This window comes from Salvelinus fontinalis, chromosome 41, assembly GCF_029448725.1.
Source record: "Salvelinus fontinalis isolate EN_2023a chromosome 41, ASM2944872v1, whole genome shotgun sequence".
NCBI classification, from domain to species: domain Eukaryota; kingdom Metazoa; phylum Chordata; class Actinopteri; order Salmoniformes; family Salmonidae; genus Salvelinus; species Salvelinus fontinalis.
In genome coordinates, this window is record NC_074705.1 from 9,709,758 (window position 1) to 9,723,017 (window position 13,260).

At 41.9% G+C, this 13,260-nt stretch overlaps 1 protein-coding gene across 6 annotated transcripts in view; it reads left to right on the forward strand.

The window, feature by feature from the left end:
* The window catches only part of LOC129840679 (ATP-binding cassette sub-family C member 4-like), a 39,744-nt gene that overhangs the window by 7,944 nt on the left and 18,540 nt on the right, over positions 1 to 13,260 (forward strand). For 5 of the 6 annotated variants that reach the window (XM_055908723.1, XM_055908725.1, XM_055908728.1 and 2 more), the window contains exons 2-7: positions 4,742 to 4,852; positions 5,540 to 5,660; positions 5,830 to 6,054; positions 6,143 to 6,232; positions 6,726 to 6,889; positions 7,415 to 7,540. In XM_055908723.1, coding sequence (XP_055764698.1) covers positions 4,742 to 4,852; positions 5,540 to 5,660; positions 5,830 to 6,054; positions 6,143 to 6,232; positions 6,726 to 6,889; positions 7,415 to 7,540 — 837 coding nt within the window. The remainder of the gene's footprint in view (positions 1 to 4,741; positions 4,853 to 5,539; positions 5,661 to 5,829; positions 6,055 to 6,142; positions 6,233 to 6,725; positions 6,890 to 7,414; positions 7,541 to 13,260) is intronic. The other variant, XM_055908726.1, reaches the window with a different exon arrangement.

Sequence of the window (13,260 nt, forward strand, 5' to 3'; positions counted from 1 at the left end):
AAGTATGCTTGGGGTCATTGTCCATTTGGAAGACCCATTTGCGACCAAGCTTTAACTTCCTGACTGATGTCTTCAGATGTTGCGTCAATATATCCACATCATTTGCCTTCCTCATGAGGCCATCTATTTTGTGAAGTGCACAAGTCCCTCCTGCAGCAAAGCACCCCCACAACATGATGCTGCCACACCCGTGCTTCACGGTTGGGATGGTGTTCTTCGGCTTGCAAGCATCCCCCTTGCTACTCCAAACATAACGATGGTCATTATGGCCAAACAGTTCTATTTTTGTTTCATCAGACCAGAGGACATTTCTCCAAAAAGTACGATCTTTGTCCCCATCTGCAGTTGCAAACCGTAGTCTGGCTTTTTTTATGGCGTTTTTGGAGCAGTGGCTTCTTCCTTGCTGAGCGTCCTTTCAGGTTATGTCGATATAGGACTCGTTTTACTGTGGATATAGATACCTTTGTACCCGTTTCCTCCAGTATCTTCACAGGGTCCTTTGCTTTTGTTCTGGGATTGATTTGCACTTTGCGCACCAAAGTACGTTCATCTCTAGGAGATACTACGCGTCTACTTCCTGAGCGGTATGAGAGCTGCGTGGTCCCATGGTGTTTATGCTTGCGTACTATTGTTTGTACAGATGAATGTGGTACCTTCAGGCGTTTGGAAATTGCTCCAAAGGATGAACCAGACTTGTGGAGGTCTACAATTCTTTGAGTCTTGGCTGATTTTCTTTAGATTTTCCCATGATGTCAAGCAAAGAGGCACTGTGTTTGAAGGCAGGCCTTGAAATACATCCACAGGTACACCTCCGATAGGCTAATTGACATCATTTGAGTCAATCAGAAGCTTCTAAAGCCATGACATAATTTTCTGGAATTTTCCAAGCTGTTTAAAGGCACAGTCAACTTAGTGTAACTTTTGACCCACTGGAATTGTGATACAGTGACTTATAAGTGAAATAATCTGTCTGTAAATAATTGTTGGAAAAATGACTTGTCATGCACAAAGATTTCCTAACCGACTTAACAAACTATAGGTTTGGCAACAAGACATTTTTGGAGTGGTTGAAAAACAAGTTTTAATGACTCCAACCTAAGCTTAAGTAAACTTCCGACTTCAACTGTAAGTATTCAGACCCTTTGCAATGAGACTCGAAATTAACCTCCGGTGCATCCTGTTTCCATTGATCATCCTTGATGTTTCTACAACTTGATTGGAGTCCACCTGTGATAAATTCAATTGATTGGACATGATTCGGAAAGGAACAGACCTGTCTATATAAGGTCCCACAGTTGACCGTGCATGTCAGAGCAAAAACCAAGCCATGAGGTCGAAGCAATTGTCCGCAGAGCTCCGAGACAGAATTGTGTCTAGGCACAGATCTGGGAAAGGGTACCAAAACATTTCTGCAGCATTGAAGGTCCCCAAGAACACAGTGGCCTTCATCATTCTTAAATGGAAGAAGTATAGAACCACTAAGACTCTTCCTAGAGCTAGCCGCCCAGCCAAAATGAGAAATCTGGGGAGAAGGGCCTTGGTCAGGGAGGTGACCAAGAACTCGATGGTCACGCACCTAAAAACGCTCAGACCATGAGTAGTGAGATTCTCTGGTCTGATGAAACCAAGATTGAACTCTTCGGCCTGATTGCCAAGCGTCACTTCTGGAGGCAACCTGGCACCATACCTATGGTGAAGCATTGTGGTGGCAGCATCATGCTGTGGGGTGTTTTTCAGCGGCAGGGATTGGGAGACTAGTCAGGATCCTTGATGAAAACCTTCTCAGGACCTCAGACTGGGGCCAATGTTCACCTTCCAACAGGAAAATTACCCTAAGTACACAGCCAAGACAACGCAGAAGTGGCTTTGGTACAAGTCTCTGAATGACCTTGAGTGGCCTAGCCAGAGCCCGGACTTGAACCCGATTGAACATCTCTGGAGAGATCTGAAACCTGTTTTTGTTTTGTCATTATGGGTGTGTGTTTGTAGATTGGGGGGGTTGTAATAAAGTTTAGAATAATGCTGTAACAAAATGTGGAAAAAGTCAAGTGGTCTGTATACTTTCCAAAGGGGATACATTTTAAATCTGACGTTTTTACAAGTTTGGCTTGAAGGGTAGCGTAGCACAAAACCACTCCCTCTATGCAGAATGTAAATGGCTATAAATAAATATGGTTCAACTGGCTTTAGATAGACAAGTTCAACTAACAAGAATAGCAGTACAGCAAATGTGAATCAGCTTTCAGATAATGAATTGAAAGTGGTGTGTGTTAGTCTTTGTGCATGGCTTCTTATTCACAGAGGGCCAGTGTGGGTACAGGGTTGTGTTCTAACCAAACAAAATCACACCTGATTCAACCAATCAGGTCTTGAGTTAAGTCTTTGATTAGTTGAATCAGGTGTGTGTACTGGTTGGCAAGAAAAAAAGCCTAAGTGTACATTCATATCTGTGGATACAATTGGACACCCCCCTGTTACGAGTGCTACTTTCATCATGATGAATAGTAATGATCAGTTTATTTGAGTAACTTCAGGGGACATTTTACTTAAATGTCCGTTTGTAAGTTTTAGACATTTGGAAATGAATTATGTAAGAGGTGGGCTTATTTGGAACACACTCGGGCTGAAAGCGTACATTCGGTACCCATTAAGCTCAGTCTGGACTTTTCACATATTTGATCAAATATTTGTACCTCTTGTTAAAAAATGTTTTAAGTAAAGTCATAAAACTTGATCAGAGATTCATCTTACATTTTATCTCCACTTAATTTTTTTATTTGATTCCCCCCCCCCCCCCCCCCCCCCCCAAAAAAGAAGAAATGAGGGCAATATGTATTAGAAATTTCTAAACTTAGATTTTGGTGGGCTTATTAGGTACACTTACCATATCAACAAAATATTAATAAAACAAATACTAAAATATTGTTTTTGGGTGGAATTTTCCTTTAAGTGTCAGTGGTCTTTTTAAAGAGAATCTGGATATTCTCTGCTGTTACATGCTCATTTCAGGTATTAAAACCCCAAATATGGTTGTACTTGTATTACTCTTGTTTATATTTTTGTTGTCTTTTGAGTCTTGTAAAGCATCTATTACGTTTGAGAGCGGTTACATTTCTCCAGCCACATCCTTCAGTTGAAGTGGCGGGGCTGGTCACAGACCCCAGATTATCCATTCAAGGCTGCCTGATTATCCATTCAGCGTTTTCCAGGGTTAGGAAACACCACAAAATCAGTAGAGCAAAGCAAGCAAACTGATCACAGGTCAGTCAAAAAGTTAAGCATCTATCCCATGTGTCATAAAGCACCACTAGAGTTCAGAGAGAATGTTGCACAGTGTTGATGCACAGTGTGATGAACTGGTTGTTTTGAGCAAGATAATGTTCTTTCAAGCTGAAAAACAAGGTAACAGTAGCTAGGTTTCCATTCAATTAGCGACAGATTTTCATGCAAATATAAAAAAAATCTGCATAAAACAAGTTGCACGTTTTAGACCAGAGATGTTTCCATCAAACTGACTTTTTGCGGATAAAAGGCTGTGCATGATTATGCATTGCACATCAAAATAACTTTTGCCATTTAAATTGGGTGCACGTGTTGGTTTTTGCCCTACCACTATACAGCAGATAAAAATAATTCAAGCTTGAGGATGAGTTGGTTATTTCAATCAGCTGTGTAGTGGCAGGGCAAAAAACTAAACGTGTACCCAGGGAGGGCCCCAGGACCGAGTTTGGGAAACCCTGCTTTAACCAACAGCTCGCAGATGCAGTGTGGGTAGGCTACCTACATTATGAGATTATTATGGATAACAGCGATTTATTATTTGTCAAATGGCAGCCAAGCATCGATCATGTCGCCAGAATAAGACCCTCGATATTTATTGTAAAGGAGCATCAAACTCCTCATCTTGCAAATTCAGCACCCTGTGAAGTTCATCAATTGATTTAATCTGTATCTTAAACTGCATGCTTTACGACTTGGGAGTGGGAGGACCACACAACATATCTCATGACTCCAAATGTACTACGATATTATGGTTATTTTATCAATATATGCGCATAGAGGTTTTCCACTGCCATTTCTCACATAATTAATTTTACCGACACAATAAGATCCCACCATGTCGAACAAACAAATTCTATTTTAAATTGTACCGGTGTGGTTTGTGGTACTGAGAAAGGGAAAAAGTACACAGTGTTCCTTGCATTTAGATGTAAAAACAATGTTCTTGCATGCATATTGATCACGCAACAGTTGCCACCTTTATCATACTAATTCCTTTATCAGTGACACTGCTGAGGGAGAGTGCCTGAGGTCATGTAAAGTTGGCTGACACAACTAAAACAAATGAGCTATTAGTTAACACTTGAACCCTGAATCAGTAATTCGTAGTTAAGAAGCTTTATCTTTCAAGGTACATTTTAATTTGTTACTCTTCAACCAAGTTGTCGTAGGGCAGTGCAAACAAACCAGGCCCTCCTACTACATGTATATCCTAATAAAATAAAAAACATAAAGCAGAACATTTAGTCAGTGCATTTTGATGTTGGGGTTCATGGATTAAATGTTGCTCATACACATCCACTTCCTATTTTGTGTTCTCTTTCCTCAATGTGCATTGGTTAATTATTGCATTAGTTAATTGGTTATTGCACTGGCTAATTATTGCATTGGTTAATAGGTTATTGCATTGGTTAATTAATACATTGGTTAATTAACCTGCTCTATCTCCTTTTTCTTTAAGTTGGGTAACCCCTTTATTCAGTATTGGAAATAAGCGGAGGCTAGAGGAAGATGACATGTACCATGTGCTTCCTGATGATTCTTCTCAGGTCCTGGGAGAGGAACTACAGAGGTATGACATACTGTGGCCCAGCTCTATTTTGCTCCCTAGGGCCTAGCCCTATCCCCTAGCCTAGCCCTATCCCCTAGCCCTGTCCCTCGGACATTGTCCTATCCCCTAGGACATTGTCCTATCCCCTAGCTTAGCCCTGTCCCTAGGACATTGTCCTATCCCCTAGGACATTGCCCTATCCCCTAGGACATTGCCCTATCCCCTAGCCTAGCCCTTTCCTTAGGAAATTGCCCTATCCTCTAGCCTAGCCTAATCCCCTAGCCTAGCCCTTTCCTTAGGACATTGCCCTATCCTCTAGCCTAGCCTAATCCCCTAGCCTAGCCCTTTCCCTAGGACATTGCCCTGTCCCCTGGCCTAGCCCCTAGCCCCTTCCCTAGGACATTGCCCTGTCCCCTGGCCTAGCCCTATCGCCTAGCCCTTTCCCTAGGACATTGCCCTGTCCCCTGGCCTAGCCCTATCCCCTAGCCCTTTCCCTAGGACATTGCCCTTTCCCCTAGCCTATCCCCTAGCCTAGCCCTTTCCCTCTTCATTGTTTACATCCCTTATTGTATTTTTTGTTTTCAGAGCATTGAGAGAGAACTTTCCCTGGCTCTATTTGGAGTTTCATGCTAAACACTAAACTTAGCACCATTGTGTATTTAGGTTCTGTTTTCTGATCATAGTCTAACAATGTGCTAATCTCTCCAGGCATTGGGATAAGGAGGTTCGAATGGCTGCCAAGGAGCTGCGGATGCCCAAACTCACCAAAGCCATTGTAAAGTGCTATGGGAAACCCTACGCAGTGCTGGGGATCTTTAGTTTCACTGTAGTATGTAGAAATATACGTTTTCCGGTTCTTGAACATAACATTTGACCTATGTACCTATAGTACATAGTAAGTGGGTTTTCTATTTATATATGTCAGCTTTTACATTGTAAATAAGTGGATTTGAGTTCAGGTTGAAATCTCTCTACCTCTTCTCTTGTTCCCCCAACAGGAGGTGATTAAGGTGATCCAGCCAGTGTTCTTGGGAAAGCTGATCCAGTACTTTGAGAAGTACGATCCTGATAATATGAACGCGCTGTATGAGGCCTTAGCCTACGCTGCTGGTATCTCTCTGTCCACTGTCGCGCTGACCGTCCTCCAAATTCATTATTACTACCACGTCCTGAGGACCGGCATGAAGATACGAGTGGCCATGTGTCACATGATCTACAAGAAGGTCATTATACGCTACATACCTGCATACAGCATTATACAAACTAAAATCTTTAAGAACAATTTACTAGTAAATGTAATTTCCCCCATAGGCCCTGTGTCTCAGCAGTGCAGCGATGGGAAAAACAACCACAGGCCAAATAGTGAACCTGCTATCCAACGATGTCAACAAGTTTGATGAGGTAAAAGCAGGAAGTAAATGCGATTACTTTGGATGAAATGGTTGAGCACATCATCTCCCTCAGTTCATTCCGTAGGTTTCTGAAGAGTATGGCTGTAGCTTATATGACAGAGGCCCCATATAACAATTGACCCTTCGTCAAATGTACAGGAATGGAATGCACCAATATCCGCAATGCCTTTGAGCCGTCTGTCATCCTGTCCTTGCAACTAAAGTACATAAGTTAAATCCACAGAGAACAAAGTTATGGATGAATGGAAAATGCAGATGGCTGCGTAGCACAAATGTTTACAATTATCCGATGCTAAACTCAAACCAGACTGAAGGTATATAACATGGGGAGCCCATGCAGCTTATGAAGACAAGCGTGGCCTGTTGGCCGCTGTAGTAGGTCATGAATCCAGCTCGAAGGCACATTTATCTGTGTTATGCTAAATGCAACTACATAGAAACATGTTACAGCTAAGTGAACCAAGGATCACTGGTCTTTGCAGGTGACCACCAATCTGCACTACCTCTGGATAGCACCTCTGCAGGCTGTGGTGGTTATCATACTCCTGTGGTATGAGATTGGCCCGTCGTGCCTGGCAGGCGTGGCTGTCCTTGTGTTCCTCCTGCCACTACAGACCATGTTTGGAAAGCTCTTCGGCTCCCTCAGGTGAATTACATAAGTTACATCACATGGCTTGAACTTAGTGGGGTCTTCTTGAGAAAAGTTGACCTCGTCCTTATCTATAGGGGGCAATGTTTTTCAGTGAGTGGCTCCTATGCTTCATTGACTGTCAGAGCTACCTTGTTCAATGGTAACCCATAGGTCAACCTATATGTTAAAATGATGTCCTTGTCTTAAACCCCTTTTCTGTTTTGACTAATGATTTACCTCTTAGAACATTCCAAGCACATGTGAAGAAAAGTTAGCTTCATATGTTGGCTGGCAATTGAACCGTGAGCTCTTGCTTGGGCAGTTGTTCACACAATCAACAAAACAAGTGCTGGAAGTAATAGCTTTGATTAGGCGTTATGAAACCCTAAAGCAATGCAGACTTCTCTGATTCTACGAAAGAGTTCTTAGTTGAATGCAATTGAAACATTGCCATCGACTCGTTAAACTCAGGAAACGTCAGTAGTTTCTGTTCACAAAGAGATATGACTGAACTGACTGAGTGACCTCATTTTCTTGCAGGAGTAAAACAGCTGCCTTGACTGACAATAGGATACGCACCATGAATGAAGTGGTGTCTGGAATCAGGATCATCAAAATGTATGCCTGGGAGAAGCCCTTCTCAGCACTGGTCAATGATGTCAGAAGGTAAAAACTAAGAAACGTCCTCTCACTGTCAACTGCGTTTATTTTCAGCAAACTTAACATGTGTAAATATTTGTATAAACATAACAAGATTCAACAACTGAGACATAAACTGAACAAGTTCCACAGACGTGTGACTAACAGAAATTGAATAATGTCCCTGAACAAAGGGGGGGTCAAAATCAAAAGTAACAGTCAGTATCTGGTGTGGCCACCAGCTGCATTATGTACTGCAGTGCATCTCCTCCTCATGGACTGCACCAGATTTGCCAGTTCTTGCTGTGAGATGTTACCCCACTCTTCTACCAAGGCACCTGCAAGTTCCTCGACATTTCTGGGGGGAATGGTCCTAGCCCTCACCCTCGGATCCAACAGGTCCCAGACGTGCTCAATGGGATTGAGATCCGGGCTCTTCGCTGGCCATGGCAGAACACTGACATTCCTGTCTTGCAGGAAATCACGCACAGAACGAGCAGTATGGCTGGTGGCATTGTCATGCTGGAGGGTCATGTCAGGATGAGCCTGCAGGAAGGGTACCACATGAGGGAGGAGGATGTCTTCCCTGTAACGCACTGCATTAAGATTGCCTGCAATGACAACAAGCTCAGTCCGATAATGCTGTGACACACCGCCCCAGACCATGACGGACCCTCCACCACCAAATCGATCCCGCGCCAGAGTACAGGCCTCGGTGTAACGCTCATTCCTTGGACGATAAACACCAATCCGACCATCACCCCAAAGTGAGAACCGTGACTTGTCAGTGAAGAGCACTTTTTGCCAGTCCTGTCTGGTCCAGCGACGGTGGGTTTGTACCCATAGGCGACGTTGTTGCCGGTGATGTCTGGTGAGGACCTGCCTTACAACAGGCCTACAAGCCCTCAGTCCAGCCTCTCTCAGCCTATTGCGGACAGTCTGAGCACTGATGGAGGGATTGTGTGTTCCTGGTGTAACTCGGGCAGTTGTTGTTGCCGTCCTGTACCTGTCCCGCAGGTGTGATGTTCGGATGTACCGATCCTGTTCAGGTGTTGTTTCACGTGGTCTGCCACTGCGAGGACGATCAGCTGTCCGTCCGGTCTCCCTGTAGCGCTGTCTTAGGCGTCTCACAGCACAAACATTGCAATTTATTGCCCTGGCCACATCTGCAGTTATCACGCAGATGAGCAGGGACCCTGTTCATCTTTCTTTTGGTGTTTTTCAGAATAAGTTAAAAGGCCTCTTTAGTGTCCTAAGTTTTCATAACCGGGACCTTAATTGCCTACTGTCTGTAAGCTGTTAGTGTCTTAACGACCGTTCCACAGTTGCATGTTCATTAATTGTTTATGGTTCATTGAGCAAGCATGGGAAACAGTGTTTAAACCCATTACAATGAAGATCTGTGAAGTTATGTAGCTTTTTACGAATGATCTTTTAAAGACAGGGTCCTGAAAAAGGGACGTTCGTTTTTTTGCTGAGTTTACAATAGTAACATAAATTGTATATGTTTATTTCTATTATGGGGCGGCAGCGTAGCCTAGTGGTTAGAGCTTTGGGCTAGTAACTGAAAGGTTGCAAGTTCAAATCCCAGAGCTGGCATGGTACAAATCTGTTGTTCTGCCCCTGAACAAGGCAGTCATTGAAAATAAGAATTTGTTCTTAACTGACTTGCCTAGTTAAATAAAGGTAAAACAAATAAAATATTAGCTGGATACACAAACGGTATGATAAACTAACGACCCTCAGCTAGATGGGATCAATCTCTTTAACGTTCTCATTCCTTGTACTGTCTCAGTCTATTTTGTCCTGATGGTGGTGCTGTGGAGCGATGGTGCATGAACCCTGCCATGGCTGCTTGCAGCTATATTTTTTATAATATCCTTTCTGGGTCAATTTAGATGTATGGATTTAAATTGAAAATAACTTTTGCAAGCTTGCAACTGTTGTTTTCAAAGGGGAATATCAAAAACCTGAAAATAAAAAGGTCATTCCACCAAATTAATACCTTTTGTGTAGTGTAACTTAGGCATTTTTGTGCACATGTTCAACTTAAAGGAGAAATCCATAAAAAAACACTCATTCCTTACATTTATAGTGTTAAATAACACCGTGAGAACAATGTTTTTTGTGAACAAATGTTTCATTTTGGTGTTATAATAAGGTTGGTAGCAACATGGAAATCGGTTCCAGCTCAAGTCGACTACAAAATCCGCAATGCTCTCTCTATGGGCTGGCTAGCTACCTAGCTTTGTAGCCAAGTTAGCTACACACAATAATACCAAAGACAATATCAGCATGTAAAGTAGCTACTGTAGTTTGCAGTTTGTTTAGGCAATTTTAAAGCTCTCTCAATTTAGGAGTCTACAATCTCACCATGTTCAAACTGCAGATCGATGTGCCTCACAGATTGGTCTCACATTCGCAATGACAGATATACTTTTGAGGAGATAGGAAACCTTACCCATGCACGTCACTGGGCCGCGCGGTGCATTCTGGGCGATTCTGGGACAAGGAGCGCTCTCCTTCAAGGACTGAATGAACTATACTATGATGGTCTCCACACCTGGTTATTGTACTAGCTCCACTACTATACTATGATGGTCTCCACCTTGTTATTGTCCTAGCTCCACTACTAGTACCACTACTATACTATGATGGTCTCCACACCTAGTTATTGTACTAGCTCCTCCAGGATGGCACATCAATGCGAGCTGTGGCAAGAAGGTTTGCTGTGTCTGTCAGCGTAGTGTCCAGAGCATGGAGGCGCTACCAGGAGACAGGCCTGGTAAATAATAATCTTCAGAAATGACTTTGTCAAAGCAACAAAATAACTAGGGCCTTATAATGATGGTGAAAACTTGGAGAAATTTTTCGGGATTAACCAGTTAAATGTAATCTATATAATCCCCAAAAGTAATTATTTATCATGAGGGTCATTAACAATAACTAGTAATGTGTACTCAAAGAAAGGCTAAAATCATACCTTTCTGGTAAAAATAGTTATACATTGCTTAGGTGTAGACACTTGAGGACACAAGCTCAAGTACAGTGATTTTTTTAAATTTTATTTCCTGTTTATTTCCTGTTTAACAAAACTGTATGAATATGGTTTGAAATGACTTACTTTCTAAATATAGCATAATAAAATGATAAAACTACTAATATTTCACGTTCCTTATGACTGTAAAATACATTTCTGTATGTCTATTGTTGGAGAAAATGTTCATATTTTCTAAAGTTCGCTCTTGATCAAAACGTCTGCCCCCATCGCTGTGAACGTCTGAGCTCTAGCTTGGCTTCCTGAACTCATTAGGAACTCTCCTTTCATCTCATATTAATCTTGTCCATCTATGACTAACTTTAAAAAAAATTGATCTATTATTTTCCCATGATGAAACCACTCTCTCCTGCTGCGCTACGATGTAAGGTTTGCAGGCATGTGCTTTGTCCGTGATGTACAGTTGAAGTCGGAAGTTTACATACACCTTAGCCAAATACATTTGAAATAAGTTTTTCACAATTCCTGACATTTAATCCTAGTAAAAATTCCCTATACTAGGTCAGTTAGGATCACCACTTTATTGTAAGAATGTGAAATGTCAGAATAATAGTAGAGAGAATTATTTTTTTCAGCTTTTATTTCTTTCATCACATTCCCATTGGGTCAGAAGTTTACATAGGCTCATAGTATTTGGTAGCATTGCCTTTAAATTGTTTAACTTGGGTCAAACGTTTCAGGTAGCCTTCCACAAGCTTCCCACAATAAGTTGGGTGAATTTTGGCCCATTCCTCCTGACAGAGCAGGTGTAACTGAGTCAGGTTTTTAGGCCTCCTTGCTCACCTACGCTTTTTCAGTTCTGCCCACAAATTTTCTATAGGATTGAGGTCAGGGCTTTGATGGCCACTCCAATACCTTGACTTTGTTGTCCTTAAGTATGCGTGGGGTCATTGTCCATTTGGAAGACCCATTTGCGACCAAGCTTTAACTTCCTGACAGATTTCTTGAGATGTTGCTTCAATATATCCACATAATTTCCTCTCCTCATGATGCCATCTATTTTGTGAAGAGCACCAGTCCCTCCTGCAGCAAAGCACCCCCACAACATGATGCTGCCAGCCCTGTGCTTCACGGTTGGGATGGTGTTCTTCGGCTTGCAAGCATCCCCCTTGTTCCTCCAAAAATAACAATGGTCATTATGGCCAAATAGTTATATTTTTGTTTCATCAGACCAGAGGACATTTCTCCAAAAAGTATGATCTTTGTCCCCATGTGCAGTTGCAAACCGTAGTCTGGCTTTTTTATGGCGGTTTTGGAGCAGTGGCTTCCTTGCTGAGCGGCCTTTCAGGTTATGTCAATATAGGACTCGTTTCAATGTGGATATGGATACTTTTGTACCTGTTTCCTCCAGCATCTTCACAAGGTCCTTTGCGGTTGTTCTGGGATTGATTTGCACTTCTCGCACCAAAGTACGTTCATCTCTAGGAGACAGAACACGTCTCCTTTCTGAGCGGTATGACGGCTGCGTGGTCCCATGGTGTTTATACTTGCATACTATTGTTTGTACAGATGAACGTGGTACCTTCAGGCGTTTGGAAATTGCTAACAAGGATGAACCAGACCTGTGTAGGTCTACAATTGCATTGGCTGTTTTCTTTTGATTGTCCCATGATGTCAAGCAAAGAGGCACTGAGTTTGAGAGGAGGCACTGAGCTAGAAATACATCCACAGGTACACCTCCAATTGACTCAGGCTAATTGACATTATTTATCAGAAGCTTCTAAAGCCATGACATCATTTTCTGGAGTTTTCCAAGCTGTTTAAAGGTACAGTCAACTTAGTGTATGTAATAATAAATAAATAATTAAATGTGATACAGTGAAATAATCTGTCTGTAAACAATTATTGGACAAATTACTTGTCATGCACAAAGTAGATGTCCTAACCGACTTGCCAAATCTATAGTTTGTTAACTTCTCTAGGATAGGGGGCAGAATTTTCACGTTTGGATGAAAAGCATACCCAAATTCAACTGCCAGCTACTCATCCCCAGAAGATAAGATATGCATATTATTAGTAGATTTGGAAAGAAAACTGTTTGAATCATGTCTGAGTATAACAGAACTTATTTAGCAGGCAAAACCCAGAGGACAGAATTTTTTTTGTTTTTGAAGTCACACTTTTCAATGGGTTTTCATTGGGAATCCAGATTTCTAAGGGACCTTCTTGCAGTTCCTACCGCTTCCACTGGATGTCAACATCTTTAGAAATTGGTTGAGGTTTTTCCTTTGTGTAATGAAGAAGTACGGCCATCTTGAACAAGGGTAACTTGAAGTGTACTGTTGGATGGAGGCGTGTGACCAGAAAGCTAGCTACAGTTTGTTTTCCTCCTGTATTGAACACAGATCATCCCGACTTCAATTTTATCGATTATTTACGTAATAAAATACCTAAAGTTGTATTACAAAAGTAGTTTGAAATGTTTTGGCAAAGTTTACAGGCAACTTTTGAGATATTTTGTAGTCACATTGAGCAAGTTGGAACCAGTGTTTTTCTGGATCAAACGCGCCAAATAAATGGACATTTTGGATATATATAAGCAAAAATGTCAGTCGGAACCGGTACAATAACCACATCCTAAGAGGTTTTAAGTGGGTTAAATTCTTCCTAGAAATCAGTGGGTGCACAGAGGGAGATGTCAAAATGCAGAATTCTGGCACGTCTTTCTTCTTATAATTTTTTGGGGATT